At 38.8% G+C, this 18045-nt stretch overlaps 2 protein-coding genes across 2 annotated transcripts; one reads left to right on the plus strand and one right to left on the minus strand.

Annotated features, from left to right (window-relative positions):
* Positions 1-2668: 2668 nt before the first annotated feature.
* LOC121522944 (putative gustatory receptor clone PTE03) lies at positions 2669-3595 on the plus strand. The gene has a single exon (XM_041807642.1). It carries the CDS (start codon positions 2669-2671, stop codon positions 3593-3595), a length of 927 nt encoding a protein of 308 aa, XP_041663576.1.
* Positions 3596-7410: 3815 nt separating this feature from the next.
* fzd7a (frizzled class receptor 7a) lies at positions 7411-10912 on the minus strand. Its single transcript, XM_041806933.1, has one exon. It carries the CDS (start codon positions 10438-10440, stop codon positions 8737-8739), a length of 1704 nt encoding a protein of 567 aa, XP_041662867.1. The 5' UTR covers positions 10441-10912; the 3' UTR covers positions 7411-8736.
* Between the last annotated feature and the right edge of the window lie 7133 nt (positions 10913-18045).

Consider the following 18045-nt stretch of genomic DNA (forward strand, 5'->3'; position numbering starts at 1 on the left):
AATCAGTTGAGGTGTTACAGCAGGTTGAGGCTGGGTTGTAGTGTTTATTTCACCCATAAAAAGTTTAATTCTGGTAAACTTAAATAAATACAGCCTAAGATATTTCTGGATCTCTCTATGCACTGGTCTGGCACTGACAACTGGGGGCGATGGGCCTGGGTGACAAAGAACCCAATGGTTACCCTGACTGAGCTCCAGAGATCCTGTGTGGAGATGAGATGTTGTGTTGGTGAGTCAGGCAAGGGGGGCGATGAACAGTTTAGTAACTTTATTAAGTTGCAGCTCTTAGCTCAAGTATGTCACTCTTAACCAGGCATACATTCTTCTTCTGTCTGTTTACCTTAGCTGTATCACTTGCTATACATAGCGTCAGTGTGTCATCTAGTGGACAGTAGGTGTAACTGCTTTCAAGTAACTCATTCACATGGCATTCAGATCTGGCATTTGGAAACACAACATGGGACAAAGTTCCAGGTCAGCCATCACTGCAGCCTTCCACCCATCTGGACTTTATGGCAGAGTGGGTTGTGGAAAGCCTCCCCTTGGTGCAAAACACACTGCTTCGAATATGCAAAAATAGCTAAACGACTCTCAGACTGTAAGAAACAAGGTTTTCTGGTCTGATGAAACTGAGACTGAACTTTTTGGCCTCAATTCTAAACATTATGTCTGGATGAAACCAAGCATCACTGCCCAATACCATCTCAACAGTGAAACATGCTGGTGGCAGCATCGTTGCTGTCGAGGTGTTTTTCAGCAGCAGGGACCTGGAGACTTGTCAGGGTTGAGGGAAAGCTGACTGGAGCAAAGTACAGAGATACTGTATCCTCAACGAAAACCTGTTCCACAGTGCTCGGGACCTAAGACTGGGCCAGAGGTTCACCTGCCAACATGCAGCACACAGCCAAGACAGCACAAGAGTGACTTAGGGACAACTCTGTGAATGTCCTAAAGTGGCCCATTCAGAGCTCTGACTTAAACCCTTTTAAATATGTCTGGAGAGACCTGAAAATGGCTGTCAACAACGGTCCCTATCCAACCTGACTGAGCTAGAGAGGAGATGCAAAAAAAAAAAAAAAAATGGCAGAAATTCCCCTAAACTAGCTGTGCAAAGCTTGTTGTGTCATATTCAAGAAGACTCGAGGCAGTGATAGCTGCAAAAAGTGCTCCAACATAGTATTGAGCAAGGGCCTGTGTCCAACTTTTTTAGCTGCAACCTCATTCTTCCTGTTGTTAGGTTACAAAAAATTATTCCCTCTTCCCTCGGTAGAATCTGCAACATTGTTTGAAAATAGATGTGTGCTTCTTATTTTTTGTATTTCAAGCAAATATTACACGGACAACATGAAGACATCCATCCATCCATCCATCCATCCATTCATTCATTGATTCTGATTCTTGGGGGGAGTCTGGACAGGCCAGGGGCACACATTTTTGTTAGAAAAGCCTAAATAAAAGGATTTTTGCATAATATGTGACCTTTAACTGAAAGCGCTTTTAGCGCAGTGACAAAAACAGCTGATGTTGAGGCCGGTCTCTGCTTTGGGTGTTTAGATCGCTGGACTACATTAGTTTTGATTTGAAAATAGGTGCTGTAAGTGCTAAAAACCCAGCTACGGGCACAGGCTCTGAATACTTATGTTAATGTGATAGTTCAGTTTTTAATTAATTTGCAAAAAAAAATCTAAAATTCTGCTTTACCTAGTCATTATGAGGTACTAAGTGTAGATAAATGAGAGTATATTATATTATATATCATATATATTAAGTAGATATATGTTGTATGAATTAATTGCATTGTGGTCTGAGATATTTCATTGTTCTCTGCAGCGAAATCAACAGCAACAGGTTAGACATTGCCCTCCTGACTACTGAAAATATGTTTGAAGGGACTTCTTTTCCTTTCTTTTCTTCTCTTTTCTTCTTTTCTTTTCTTTTCTTTTCTTTTCTTTTCTTTTCTTTTCTTTTCTAAAAATAGCCTGTGATGTAATAGGAGTGTGTCTCATCCCTCCCCTTTATCCCATTTGGGGCTTCCAAGTACTAATACACAGTGTTAACTCACGTTTAACATTTATGATGCCGTTAGCCTTTAGGGTGGAGACAGGTTGAGGCATAAAGTCCAGGAAAGGCATTACCTTGATCAGATGGGAGGTCAGAACAGCCATCTTTCATATGTCTGAGATATAACAGCTCTTTGGTAATATTTTAAATATGCAAATTTTAATTCATGTTCATTAACTGTACAAATTTCATGTTGGTTTTTAATTGCTTATATCTATATTTTTGCCATTTTTCTAAATAACCATAGGCCATTCACCTTTGCTCTATAATCATGTAGTAAGACATACTTGTTTATGTGTTGCTATATGGTTGCAGTAATATGCATCTTTAAAAATTTAGCTGATTTGTTGAAAAATAACTCCATGGAACACATGCAACTAAAATAACAAATCATTGTATTATAATTTGGTTCTATATTTCTGATTTGTTCTTTTTTTTTTTTTCCAAATAGCAGCCAAGAAAACATCTCGTCTGTCTGACTGTCCACCTCTCCACCCAAAGAAATGTAGGTAAAATACTAGACAGGGGCTTTACGCACACAGACACCTATAGCTATATTAGTAAGACATTACTTGTTCCACCTTGTGGCAGTTAAACCTCATAAGAAATGGAGAATTCCACTGAGATTTGGTCTTTTGTACTGGCTGCCTACGGTAACATTGGAGAGTTAAAATACTTGTATTTCAGCATAATGCTGTTCTGGTATCTCTCCATATTGGCAGCAAACACTGTTCTTATTGTGGTTATATATGTTGACAGGCGATTGCATGAGCCAATGTATATACTACTCTGTAATCTATTTGTGAATGAAATAGCTGGTAGCACTTCGGTATACCCTCTCATGCTCACACAGATGTTTTCAGACACCCATGAAGTGACTCTGCCATGGTGTTTTCTACAGGTGTCTTATCTCTACATATCTGCATCTGTTGAGTTTTGTAATCTGGCAGCCATGGCCTATGATAGATATGTCGCCATCTGCTGCCCTTTACGCTACAATGTGATTTTGAACACAGGGAGAGTCTTCATGATCATTCTGATGATATGGATTTATTCCTTCCTGAGTTTGATATTCACGTTTTCGTTCACCTTCCGTTTGAAATTCTGTGGAAATGTCATCAACAAAGTGTTTTGTGATTTCCACTTAGTGATCCGACTTGCATGCTCTGTTTCAGTATTTAACAACATTTCTGACCTGCTTTTTGCCTTGGCAACTATTGCCATCCCATTTGGTCTCACTTCAATCTCTTACATAAAGATTTTGGCTGTTTGTTTGAATACTTCAAGAGAGAACAAGCAAAAAGCTGTAACTACCTGTACACCACAGATTTTTTCACTGTCAAACATGTTTCTTGGCTGCATTTTTCATTTTTTCGATTCTAGACTTCAAATTGCCCAAATACCTGATAAATTACGCATTATTTTATCTGTGTATCTCCTCATCTGCCAGCCGATTATCACTCCATTTATGTATGGATTCAAGCTACCCAAGATAAAAAACTCATGTAAAGCGTTTATATTTGATAGAAAGTAACTGTAATCACTATTGTTGTTGTTTTAAAGCTGAGTATGTCTGTATATGAAGTGGGTTTAAATTCAAATATTACATGTCTGACTTGACAAGAAGGATACATATAAGCACCACACTTTCCAAAGTTGTTCTGTATTTACCAAGTCCATTCTCTTTTCCTACATAAAGTGTGTTGTGGAGCTCTGTTTACCTGTGCACTTGTTTGCTGAGTTATAGATTCACTTGGTTTCCACAAAAAAAATCAAAAGCACCGGGGTTTCTGAAAAGCCCTGCCATCCATTACCTCCCCTCCTTCAGTTATTGTGAAATATAGAAAAATTCACAAAGATCCAAGCTGCTCAAAATCTTAACATCCTCAAGCATTCAACATTTAAATTGATCTCTTTCCACAGCAATGTGCATCTTTAGCTACAGGTCCAGAATAATCAGCGTAGCCCACTGACCAGTCAGGCCTCACTAAAATCTTACTTACAGCAAGGCCTACTTTATCTCCTCTGCCTTTTAGACTGATCCTCAAGTTCACACAAGCATTTACTATACTAAACAAAAGTTTACGTTCCCAAAAGTTAGCATGAAATAATGGAGACTGCAAAATGACCACATTCCAATCCATTACATGTCAACATAAATATTTCTTTTGGTAAGTTTGTTGTTCATTTAATAAATGGAGGGGAAAAACATGAGACTTTATGTCACAGATTAAATAACACAGCTGATACACTGTCAAAGCAGATAGCCCAATGTTCTCTACTGATGCAGGTTTTGACGTAGAAAAGCATGAACTGAATTAAAATGATCTATGCTTCGTAAGGAGTGATACTATGCAAAATCCCACTCTTGGCACCAAAGCCCTTCACACACACGCCCTTGACTTTTCAGGATAGTTTTAGGTCATCATGGAGCTGATATTTTAAGGCAAATTTTGCCTTTTTAAATGTAGCTTAATACGACATTGTTTACAGGCAGACGGACAACTGAACTTTCTAATGGCACTGGAGTGGAATCTTAATGTGAAAAGGGCTGTTGGTTCCTAAAATTCTGGGATTTCAGGATTGAAAGTTAAGCTGCTTTTGATCGTTGGTCTCATAGTAAGAGAACATATTCTTACAAAATGAGTTTTTACTCATCTTCACCAAGGTTATATTAGTTTTGGATTTTTCATTAGTTTAATTTAATTTTTTTTTTTTTTTTTTCATTTTCTGTCTGCAATTTCAATTTAGTTTTAATTGTTTTTTTTTTTCAGCTGGTTTTTTAGTTTGGTTTTTATTTTTGCAAAAATGATTCATTTTAGTTTAGTTTTTTTTTTTAGTTTTAGTGTTAGTTTTAGTTTTTTCAGATATATGAGTGAACATCATACATTTTTAAAAATATATTCAAACAGGCTACTCTTCACTTATCATTTTATTTAAGATGTTTGAATACAACTCCAGACATCAAACTACCATTGTGTGAAGTTTTAACCAATCAGTTCAGACAATTTTAGACTCCCCAGACTTAGATGTAGGTGTCAGTCAGTATGGATGTGTCAAAGAATAAAACTAAGGATATTTTCTCTTTAATTTTATTCACTATTAATTTATTTTGTAAGCGCACTATACAGTTTTAGTTAGTTTTCGTTTTTTGGTAAAGCTTAGTTTTCATTTAGTTTCAGTTAACTAAAATTATTTTGAAATTGTAGTTTTATTTATTTAGTTAGTTTTAGTTAACTATAATAACCTTGATCCTCCCTGCTGTGTTGTTAAGCACACTGGTTCTCAGCTGGTCTAACTTCAGGACACTACTGTGTCTTAAATGACAAATCGCCATACAAATTTCCAAAAATTCTATACAATGCATGTCTATTCAGTGAAAATGTGGCAGCTTGGATCTTTGATGGAAGAAAATATATGACAAAAAAATAGAGACAGGACCGCAATAACATATTTTACACCCCAGTTTTTGCACATTATCAACAAATCTAGAAGAATTATTAATTCAATTAGTAAAACAGAGTAAATGTAAAGATGCATGTCCACTGATGCCTTAAGCACTTCAAAGACTTTTTGCCACTGTTTTATTAGACCCACCTTTTGCTCTCGACCCACCAGTTGAGAACCACTGGTTTTCAATTTCATTGGTTCTCTCTGATCATGTTCAACAGATATCTTCTATATCATTCTATATTACCAATAATGTAGTTTTAGATGCCTGTCTGCAAGAGGCGCTACAGTTTTAGAAACTAAAACCCTGTGTTCATAAATGCTGGGACGGTATTTGAGCAGATGTGTTGGGCTTATATTTATATTGACATATTTGCAAATGTGCCAACATGTGCCACCCAGTTATAAACTGTAAAATTTAATAGCATCACCTCAACAGTCAAGTTAAAGAATTAAAGTGATTTAGCTCTGACTGGCACTGAAATGGTTCTAGAGAACGTCTCCAGAGAGAACAGACCAAAAAGAGAAGAAGGGCTAATTTTATTGTAGTTAAATAAAATACAAACTTTCACCTCTTAGATTAAGGCAGAAATCTGACCCCGTCTATTTCACTTCATCCATAAGTAAAGGCTATCTAGTTATTGTCAGGAACATTTGAGGATTGCTGGACTTGTTTACTTGTTGGTCCTGTTAATCAGTCACAATGCTGCCTTGGTTCTATAAAAGTCATGTGTCAAGTGTTTTCATTGACTAACAATAAGTGTTAAGGAGTAAGTGAAAGCCCGAAGGCACAAATTTGAGCAACATGGTGTTAACAGCATTTTTAAGCCATGTGATATGCAGGGGACCCCTGCTTTAACCTTAACTGCTATCTATTTACAATAAACACAGAGCATATGTTGACACAATAATCTGACTTCTATGTTCACTTCCTCCAAGTTTTGGGAATGTTTTGTCAACTACCAATACCAAGGTGAATAATTCACTGTGAAGCTTAAAATGCTCAAAAGATCGTGAAAACAAACCTCTGGGATCAACACATTTACAAACCTTATTGCTTTTATTCAAACTGTACACATACAACAGGTTTATCTCATAAAAAAGTAGAGACAAAATGAATATACCCATAAATACAAAGTCTTATAAACAGGTTGTGTTTACTTGCTGGGTTGCATATATTCCGATAAAAGCACACTTATATTCCTGACTAAAACGTTTTACAAGACAAGCATGTCAGTCTGCCATTGCTGACAATGCCATTCCTTAGTCCTGGAAGACCTTCAACAATGATGCTAGGGATAAACGTAATGAAATAGGGATGAATCATGGGTAGTAGAGTTCTGCAAACTCTGTCCTACAGACTAATTAGCACCAAGGTTAAGGTACATTGTGTAATAGCGTTGAAAATGGACATTCCTTTAAACTGTGTGGACAGCTTTCTATCATATTTAGTGGATAGAGTGTTTTAAGGAATTGTGTGCACCACCTTCAACAGTAACCATTACAAATACACTATGTTTGGAGGGTCATTATGTGTTGTTTTCCCATTGCAGCAGGCTGTTTGGATTTTTCATTTAAAGGTAATACAAGAAGAGAAAACTGCCTTTGTTTTCATTATTATTAAGCCAATCAGATGCTGTCTTCTGCTAAATTGCTACATTGTTAACCCAGCTTTCCACAGAAGATCTGCACAGAGAACACAGTATATCAATCATTTGGCAAGAAGCAGCACTGGATGAGAATGAGAATTAAACGGTTATGTAAATGTAGTGTTTTCTAACTTAAACGAGTGCATACTTTACAGTAATGCCACAGAACTTCTCATGTTTAAGATGACAAGCATGTTGCAACATTTGGGGTTATGCAGCTGTAAACACAGAAGAACTTGGGTAACAGTCCTTAACTTTTAAAAAGTGTTTTATAAAACCATTCTCAATTATATGAAACAATTGTACTCTGTAACAACAGATAAGAAAATGTTCATTTTTACAAAGAAGCACAATTTTTGTTATAGTGTTCGGTACTAGATCCTAGATAAGACACTCCACCTTTACTTTATACTGCATAGTCTGCCCTCTACTCTCTCAAAGTAAAATAACCTTACTCAGACATGACCTTTAACCTTCTTCCTGATTTTTCATGATTTAGAACATAACACACAAACCATGTATCTAGAAACATAAAAATTACAAACTTTAAAATGTTCAGTCCGCTTTGAAAAACAAAGTGAAATGAAAGGGTAGTAGAATACAGGCATTAAAGTGTACAGTCATCTCTCTACAGGATAAAATAACTTTAACAATCCCAAACAACCACCTTCATCCTACGTGGATTAAATCTGGATCCTTGAAACGGTGCAGTGGATGTCTCAAAAGCCTGAGTGTCTTTTTGATGAGGGATCCAACATTTTAGGGACCACACACAGAGACAAACAATGAGCGGCTGTTCTTCAATGCAGAGAGGGTCTATGAGTGTGTGTGTGTGGCCTCACTGTTAAAACAGGTCATTTTGTGTTGAATCAAAAAGTTTCACTTGTTTGTAGGATGGCTGTGCAAACCAAAAATCAACTTCATTCACCTTTGGAGAGAGCATTCAATAAAGGAGCAATCTGAAATTTAAAAAAAATCCTTTTCTGGGTATCAGCTCGGCACAGGAGCCATTAATTATTGCTAATAGATGAGACTGTTACTGCAACTGGAACACTATTGAAGTATTTAGTGAAAACCAGAGTAACCTAAAGTTAAATGTATATTCTTGGTGACCCTTACAAAAGGAATCAACAGTCAGGGACTTTTTTTTTTTTTGCTGCAGCAGTGTCATATGCACCATTTCATCCCCACCCCACCCACAGAGGTTCTTACAAGAAGTGAATGGAAGTACATTCAAAGTATAGTATTAAAGAATAAATGTAGGCAGTTTCATATCAAAAGTAACAAATTAACATCACCAGCGTTGGCTTTTCAGTCCTGAGCCAGTATGGCAATTCATACCATTTTTTTTTACCCACAAATGAAAAAGCAAGAAGTGTGGGCAGTCCAAGACTGAATTAAAGAATTCAGTTGTTAGTCCAAAGTCTGAAATGCTGTCACAACCAGAATTATTTTTTTCAAAATCCAACTAAAAAAAGATGTCCATGATGATTTAAAAAATGAAAGCTATAGACCTCGTTTACAAGGTTTTTGTACCCAAAACTCCGTGGCTTTGTACCTTTTTATCCTTTGAACTTCAGACGGTTGTCTCTCCGTGGTTACCGTTGCTAAGGCGCTTGTAGAACCTGCGCCACGATTGAAGAGTTTTCCCAGACCAGACCCAGAAACCCGACGTGATCCCGACTATCATGGTCATCAGGTATTTGATCATGAACACTGTAAAGTCCGGGGTCATTGGGGCGAAGTTGTGAACCGGACAAGGAACCGCAAACCGCTTGCAGGTTTGCATGTGCCAGGTCCGCTCCCAGTGCTCCCTGAAGGCCTGCTCGTAAAAGTAGCAGGCGATCACTATAGTGGCCGGTACCGTGTAAAGCACGCTGAACACGCCGATGCGCACCATCAGCTTCTCTAGTTTCTCCGTCTTGGTGCCGTCGTGCTTCATGATGGTGCGGATCCGAAAGAGGGACACAAAGCCAGCAAGGAGGAAGGAAGTACCGATGAACAGGTAGACAAAAAGCGGAGCCAGGACGAAGCCACGAAGTGAGTCCACGTTAAAAATCCCAACGAAACAAACCCCTGTCAGTACGTCGCCATCCACTTGACCCATGGCAAGAATGGTGATGGTTTTAATGGCTGGGACAGCCCATGCAGCTAGGTGAAAGTACTGAGAGTTAGCTTCTATTGCCTCATGGCCCCATTTCATCCCGGCAGAGAGGAACCAAGTCAGAGACAAAATCACCCACCAGATGGAGCTGGCCATGCCAAAAAAGTACAGCACCATGAACAGGATTGTGCAGCCCTCCTTTTTAGTACCCTGAGCCACAGTCCTGTAGCCATCATCCTTGAATTTATCCACGCAGACAACTTTGTCCTCCAAGAAAAATCCTGCAGCGTAAGCTACTGCAACCATAAAGTAACACCCTGATAAGAAGATAATGGGTCTCTCGGGGTATCTGAACCGCCTCATGTCCACTAAATAGGTCAGGACCGTGAACAGTGTGCTCACACAGCATAAGATGGACCAGATCCCAACCCACAGTCGGCCGAATTTCACTTCATCCTCCCTGAAATACATTATCCCAGTGGGTTTGGTGGGCTCACATGGTGCTCCACAGTCTTTGACACCCATGAAACGGTAGCCCAGATAGGGAGGGACCTCCAGTTGTAGAGGGCAGGAGAACTGGGGGTACGGGTTGTTCTGAGCCGGGCGTGGGTTTGGTGGGCCAATGTTTGGGGGGAGGGTCACGGGGCCGGGTGCATACGGAGAAGACGATGAGACCGGACTGCTGGGCTCGGATGTGTTCTGACCGACACAGATCTCACCAGCTCCGTGGACAGGGAAAGCCTCACACCGAAGCCGCTCCGGCCACTGGAAGCCAAATTTATTCATCAAGGCTTCGCATCCTTGCCTTGCACGCTCACACAGTGACCGACAAGGGGGTATGGCCTGCTCCAGCACTGTGCAGACCGGCGCATACATTGAACAGAGAAAGAACTTTAGATCGGCAGAGCACTGGACTTTCACAAGGGGGTAGAACTGGTGTACCTCGAGGCCGGCGTCCTCCTGGTTTGTGTGGCCCAGTAGGTTAGGCATGATGGTCTGGTTGTAGGCGATGTCGGTGCAAAGGGGAATAGAGATGGGCTGACAAAATCCGTGTTCTGGAACAGATATTCCACTCTCACTGTTGTAATGCTGAGCAGAACCGGGCAAGGACAACCCGCACAGCAGCCACATGATCCGCAGTAACACAGAGCCAGTGGTGGACCTGGCCGACGCCATAGTTGAGGAGGAGGGGGGAGGGAAAGAAAAACTTTGATCCAAGTAGGGCGAGTTGAAAACGGTCAAAAGTAACAAAAAAAGCTTCACAAAATGCCGCAACTCTTCTTTTGTTGCTTTAGCTAAACACGACGACGAGACCCTTGTCGTATCTGGTCTCTTTTACTAAGAAAAAACGAAGTTGAACGTCCGCTGTGTCATGACTTCTTCATGGTCTTTGTAAGTGACTCCAAGCAGTCCATTCTCACTCCCAGTCCGGTGAAAACACTTACGGTCCCATTCGTCAGAGAAAAACGATCCCGAACTCTTCTTTTTACGGTCAGCATTCAAGCGTTGCTGCATTCGAGCAAAACAGAAAACTCCGGGAGCTACAAAATGCTACATTTCCATCGTTTTCGACTTGACTTCACATCGAGCGTCAGTTCACATGCTGCGCGGCTGGAAGACCAGAGAGTTGCTCTCCTTACTCAGTACAGATTCCACCGGTTTCTAGGCGCCCCCTTCATTCACAAGACCCTTCGTCAGAGCGCAGGGCGCCTTGAAACCGAGCCGCGCCTCAGCCAATCCGAGCATTTGTTTTCCTACAGGAATCGTTCTTGATTGGTCTTTACTTCCTAAAGAAGAAAGTTGTATCGCAATTAATCCATTTGGTGATAACAGCGTATTTCTGTGTCTTTTTCCAGACAATCAACACATTCTTACACTCAAAAAGGCGCTGTGAAGTTGAGCCCTCCACAGAACCTGTAAACTCACAGTCACTCTGTGCAGAACATGTTAACAGCTCAGTTGAGAAAGAGCAGCCTTTAACGAAACCTTAATAGAATCCAGCTTCTCTACCGCCCCAACTCAACAAGTACCTGTGATTGTTACCAGATTTAAGATTTTCATTGCTAAGAAACGCACGCATCTCCTTAACTTGATCTATATCACTGAAGGAATAAAAGCATCAGCAACTTAAGATGCGGTAATCTGGATTGACAGCATGATCGATCTAACCACAGACAAAATTGTATGAGGTTGTAGGAGGTTCCTTTGGTGGCCCTGCTGCATTTGGTGTGTTTCCAACGTGAGTTGGATAAAAGGGAGTGGGGGTTGGGACAGGAAGAACAGAGAAGTTGAAGAGGGCAAGGGGGGAAGGAGAAGTAGGGAGCAAGAAGAGCCAAAAGGAAAAGCCAGCCGAGTTTCCAGCTGTGAAGTGGAATATAAAGAAAAGGAAGGGTTACATTGAAAATTGTCGGTTAACTAAAATCTTCGTTTGAGTGGCAAATGGTGGAAATTAATCAAAAAGGTTATTCATGCTGGGTTTTCCTGCTTTTAAACATTTTCCCCTGTATGTGGCACAAAAACACTAGTATTAACAAAAAGTCAAAACAAATGGTCTGGACATTAAAACAGTCCTGCAGGTTGATGATTAATTTGTCCCATATTTTAACAAAACAAATCAACATGGCATGATCTAGTCCAAAAGATTTGGACTTTTTTCACTTCTTCCTTTTCAAGTCAGATTCTGCAAATGATAACATCACAAACTATGGCAAAAAAAATGTATGTTAACATACAGTATAGTCCTAAAGATGTCATACAGCTCAGTCATCAACCTGAAAACAATTCAGATTTGCTACCTCTGATAAGTGGATTGCTCTCACTCTGATTGGGTCATGTCCTGATGAGCTAACAGACAGCTGATTTATGAAGCAGGTCTTTTTTTTTTTTTAAGAGCTTCATGGAGGGTGCTGGCAGAGCACTGATTTCCCAGGAGAGTATTGTGGCCTTATAGTCCTAAGCAAGGCCGCCCATAAGGGAGGATGAAGGGGCCCAGCCAAACTGGGGGTCCATGGAGGTCAGCAAAATCATGGCCAATTATAAATGTAATCTGTGATAACCATATTTTATTTTCAACTTGAATCATAACCACTCTTATCAAAGTTACAAAACATTAATTTTATTTATTTATGCTGTTGTACAAATTAGCCTTTTTGAAAATGTAAACCCCCTTTTATTAAAACAGAATTACTTTTTTATTAGTAATGTTAACAATATGGATAGATGCAATGAACTATTAGGAAAGTAATGTCAGACTTCATAGCTGGGCCATAATGTGCACAGTTGTCAGGATGCCGTAAAATAAGATTTTTTTTGGAATGACTGAATAATTGTAAAAGATGCAAAAAATGGTTGAAAAGTGGCAAGTATGGGTTAAAATAGTAAAAATAAGCACATATGGGTTAAAAATAGCACCAAAAAAAAGCTTAAAACGTGGCAAAAATTGGGTAAAATGGCAAAAAGAAGTGGTATAAATGGGCAAAAGTGGCAAAACAATGCAAAATTTGTTGAATAGTGGCAGCATTTGTAAAAAAAAAAAAAATGCAAAAATGGTCAAAAAGTGACAAAATTGGGCAAAAGGCAGCAAAAATTGGTTAAATGAAGCATAGGCTGGCAGAAATGGACAAAAAAGTGGTAAAAATCAGCTAAAACAGGCAAAAAGTTTATAAAGATGTTGCAGAAATGGACAAAAAAATTGTATAAGTGGTTAAAAGTGACAGAAAGGAGTGAAAAATGCGATAAAAGTAGCAGAAAAAGGTTTTTTTAAAAATTGGCAAAAGACGGGCAAAAAAGGCAAAATCAGGCATAAAATGGCAAAAGTCAGCAAAATATGCAGAAATTTGCAAAAAGATTTTGAAGAAATGAGCAGTTAAGGGGCAAAGACTTGGCAAAAATTGCAAATATGGACAGAAATTGCCTATATTGCTCCCTGGACTTCCCCAGCTACATATGAAATAATACATATGTGGAGATAATTTTATGAGTAGGATGACTGACTAGAACTTAGAACTAGCACTGACAACCCAGACACTTTTGCTTCACTAGATTTTTTGATTTATATTATGTATTCTCTTTCAGGAATTTTAATCCCCTTAATATTATGAATGATACACTTGTAAATTGCAGTTTAGGTGTCTGTTCCTTTCATCATATTTACTCTCTCAGTCAGGTAACTGATATCTATTGTTTATCTTTGCTGCCTTGGTCAATTGAGCTCTGATGTCATGATGAGAAGGTGGCTGCAGGTGTGAGGCCACCTCCTATCTAGCATCTCCTGGCCTTTTGAACAAACCATTTGCCTGATGAAGGTCTAGTACCGAAACGTTGCAAATAAATATTCCTTTTCTCTGCAAGTTGGACAGTGTGCAGGTGTTTGTCTTTGAAATGTTCGCTGGATACCCTGCAACAGACCTAAGAAACAGATGTGTGAAGTAACCTTTCCATTTAGACAGATTGACCCACAGTAGAGAAATATGGATTTGTCCAATGTTTGACGAAAACTAAACTTACATTTTAGTCTTGTTTTAGTCATCTTGATGAAAACTAAACTTACTTTTAGTCAGTTTTAGTCATCAATGATCTATTTTTAATTAGTCTTGTCGAGTCTTTCTCATGGAAAAAAGGCTGTCGACAAACATTTTTAGTCATAGTTTAATCGACAATATTAACACTGATATCATCAATAAATAAAAATTGGGGAGCTCCCATTCTCTGGTTTCTCAGGGGCCTAGCCAATTCTGTGGACGGGCCTGGTCCGAAGTACAACTGATGTTAGAAACTGAAAAGACCATTAATGATCTGAAGAGCAGGGACTTCATGGAAAATATAAAAACAACCATGAACCTAACGTGCAGTTAGTGACCACAGCAGGTCAAATGGTTGCACTTGATTAGGTTAACTGTAGCTGTTTGTTTGTGTCTCTGTGTGTATTTATGTAAATAATGTCTGCAGTGGTTAAACAGATGTGGGCAGTCCAGCAGGTTTTCAGACAGTCAGTCACTGTTTTGACTGCAGTCTGATGCATCTGGACATCTGGTGGCAAAAAAAAAAGTGTTACACAAACAACAAGTGTATTTACAGCAGACCGAGATTTAAAAGAGAGAGAGAGGGAGAGAGAGAGAGGATTTTGGAGGTTTAGACTGTGCTTGCTAAGTTCGAGGATGGCCAGAAGTGTGACCACCAAGCATTTGAGCTACCGTGTGAAACCAAATACTGAACAACTATTTAGATGTGGAGGGAAGGTGGAAAAACACAAGCGTTTTTGTTTGGTCTGGGAGGTTTTTTTAAATTTGAGGAAAGCTTACAGGACATGTTGGCTGACCAAGTTGGTCTAACCAATGTTAAGTGTTTGAGGTGTGAGCTAAACATCTGAGTGCACCATATCAGTAATGGTAATGGCAAAAATCAAGATGCACTGTATTTTCATTTAAAATATCATTTATCTGAAATATTTGAGTTTTTTTTTCTTATCTTTTATGTAATTAGTAGTTTTTTATGTTGTATACTATTTGCAAAGTGGTCAATATGTGGTCTGGTCATGTTTACACTAGTCAGTGGCTTATATGAAATACATAAACATCATCATCTTTAAATGATCATGGTCTATTTCTAAATCTCTTCTGTTATTTGACCAGGGTTGTTCAAATGTTTTGGTGAGGCACACCGGTGCATATTTTGCATAGATATGAGTATGGTGTACCTTGAGCTCGTGGCTCAATATCAGGTTAGACTTACGTGTTCAATGTCATATAAAACACCTGTTTTGGCTTTTTTGCATCTGTGTTAGAAACATTATATTGCCCCTGCAGAGGTTTTAAATAGGGCATTTTAAAGTGACAATTTTTAAACTGTAAGAGAGGTATTAACATTGCTTTAATGATTTGGTTAATTCTTATTATCATGATCTAAATCTGGACATAGCATGAGCAAGAAGTCTACACACCAACAGTGGAAAAAGCATTAATAGGACATGCACCGAAAACTTAGGAAATCTAATGTTATTCATCTCTGCCTCAGATTAAATGACTTAAAATAAGTATCAGTGACCTCTGTAAACTAAACGCTGTAAAAGGTACAAAATCTACAAAAAAGAAAAAAACAAAAAAGCAAAGAAACAAAATGTACTCTTCACAATTCTCCAAGAGTGTCTCAATTAAGCTGTGTTTGCTAGTTCCTAGTTTCTTGTGCGTCTTTATGTGTCACAGTGTTATGTTGGTATATATAGAGTTACAGAAGAATGTGTGGGACGTGTCTGAATAGGGGGCCAGAGAGAGAGAGCGAGAGAGAGAGGGAGAGAGAGAGAGAGAGAGAGAGAGGAATGCAAGCAGCTGGTTTGTGTCTGTCAGTGCAACACAGAGAGCCTACAGTTCTGGACTACTCTCTCACTCACACAGTCTCACACCCATATACATGCACACAGTGATGAAAGAAAGGTTTATATGGACCAACAGAGTGTGTATTTGGTCCACAGGCCTGCAGAAGGAAGCTCTCTGGATTACATCTCAACTCTACTTGGACAAAACTTATATACTAAACTGTCTGGCCAGAAAATTCTATGGGCTGAACTGAGAGTAAAATATTGTTTACTTATTGAAGGAAAACTAAAAAAATATACAGTAGAAGTTATCATGATGTCAATGAAAAACAGTGAACTTCGCTGAAGATTCTTCTTTTCCTCTGAAATCTACCTGCACTGTAAAACCACTGAAAATGCAAAAATCTCTGTTGAAATTGATTACATCAACATTTTTAAGTGGTACATTTATGTTGGGTTAACTTGATTTTTTAAGTCACATCTGTCAAGAATGGACTTCACTGCATTTTCCTCTTATTTTTTCACATGCCTTCATCTTGAACACTTATGACACATAATAAAGTCCAATTTAAGTGACTGGAAGTGACAATTACTAAAAAGTGCAAGCCAAAGCAGGAAGCCATTATCCATTTTGTTTAGCTTACCATCTACTATTATAGGTGCTGCCTGTAGGTAGGACTTGCTCATTGAGTTTGTAACTTCTCTCATGGTGCCAAAGTGTCCAATGTCCAAAGGCATTCAGGGAAAACTCAGATTAAGGGATGATTGTCAAATAGTTTTAGTACAATGACAAAAATTCTTAGAATGATCATGTACTGTTAACTCAAATATGTTCAATCAACTCTGAAAAATAGATCTGAAATAGCCAATTTAGATTTTTAAGCATACACAACTCATTTTTAAACAACCTTCAACTGTTACGTCTGACACTGTGGGGCCAACTCTTGACTAAACTAAACAGACTAGTTCCATTAGGGGAGGATACACATATCCTATATAGATAATCCCAAAAACATCTGGACCTGATTGTTTTGGAATTGAAAAAACGTATGCATGTACCATAAAGGACAAAGGCGGTGACTGGATGTTTTTGAACTGAAACAATCAAAGGCAGTGACTGGACACATACCAATTTGATGAAGCAGCAATATGTTTGTGAAACTCTAAATTTGCACCAAGGCAGCTGACACACTAAAGCAGGGTTTCAAAACTTTTTCCACTGAAGCCTGTGTGCAGAAAAATGTAAGTGTGTTGGGGCCACTTACATAAACCTCATCCTGAGGATATTAAAGTTTGTAAAAACAGTCTAATGCAGATTAAAATATGCTTAGTGATTGGATATATTTAAATGGCTAGTTAAGGGATCACAAGGCAAATTGGCAATCATTTGAAAAATTTTAGGGAGGCCAGTCAGGTGTCAGGGGCCCTGGTCAGCCTTGGCCAATTCTGACTCCATCCCTGGAACTGATATATAGCCATATCATTAACTTGACACCATTTTGCTTATGTAACAAGCACATTTAAACCAGTTTGTTGGTTTTCCTGCCATCTTGAGATATTCATCTCATTATCTTGGGGTAACAAAGCTGGCTTAACCACGAAAATGTGTTGATTTCTCAAGATCTCTTAATTAGTAAAAAAGAAAACACATGTTACCACTGGACGACAGGTCAAAACAAATTTATGGGTTCATGAACTCCCAGAGCTCATGATGCCCTTTCTGAACATGTTTGTTTTGTTCTGTTTCGTTGTTCAGTCATTTCACTCCATCCAAGGTCCAAACTGCAACATCTTTAATCATATGAACTAGAAAATTAAGAAACGAGCTCATGCCCATTTAAAACTGAACTATATATTGATCAACTATAGGTTGTTTGCAGTCACATGATCCTGAATGTCTGTTGGAGGAGTGAGGGACAGCCACTGAGAATGAATGGGAATGGAGTTTGTACATTACAGCTCTAAATGGAACTGTATGCTGCAGCTATCATCAGAAGATTTGTACATACATTGAATATGATCCTTTCACTTTAAAAACAAGTGTTTTTAAACCACAGTTTGACTGATTTAGCTGGCATGGAGGGGATCAATATCACAAAAATACACAGTCCTGCAGACCTATAGTGTCAAGGGTCATCTAGCCAAATGAAGGTAGACAAGAGTCTGAAACAGTCTTGAACAGACTCTGCTGAGCTGAGCCAAATGATCTGGATCTCCTAAAAGAGATGGATTTCCTGTCACAATGAGTGAGACTGGATGGACATCAGTGGAGGAAACATGAGTTAGATAAGAGTTTAATGTGCTAAATCATGGCAAAACTTGACTGAACAAAGCCTGTCCCCTTGGAGGAAATGAACCATGTGCAACGCTGCTCATCCTGGCTTTAGATGGAGACTCTCCTTGGGTTTCAATTTTTTTTTTTGCATGAATATTTCACTACCTTTGGGACAAAAAGAAACTTAAAAAAATAA

Source organism: Cheilinus undulatus, linkage group 15, assembly GCF_018320785.1.
Source record: "Cheilinus undulatus linkage group 15, ASM1832078v1, whole genome shotgun sequence".
Classification (NCBI taxonomy): Eukaryota; Metazoa; Chordata; class Actinopteri; order Labriformes; family Labridae; genus Cheilinus; species Cheilinus undulatus.

Bases quoted from the DNA above. Each gene is read 5' to 3' on its own strand.
- LOC121522944 (XM_041807642.1), top strand. From the start codon at position 2,669: ATGGAGAATTCCACTGAGATTTGGTCTTTTGTACTGGCTGCCTACGGT.
- fzd7a (XM_041806933.1), bottom strand. From the start codon at position 10,440: ATGGCGTCGGCCAGGTCCACCACTGGCTCTGTGTTACTGCGGATCATG.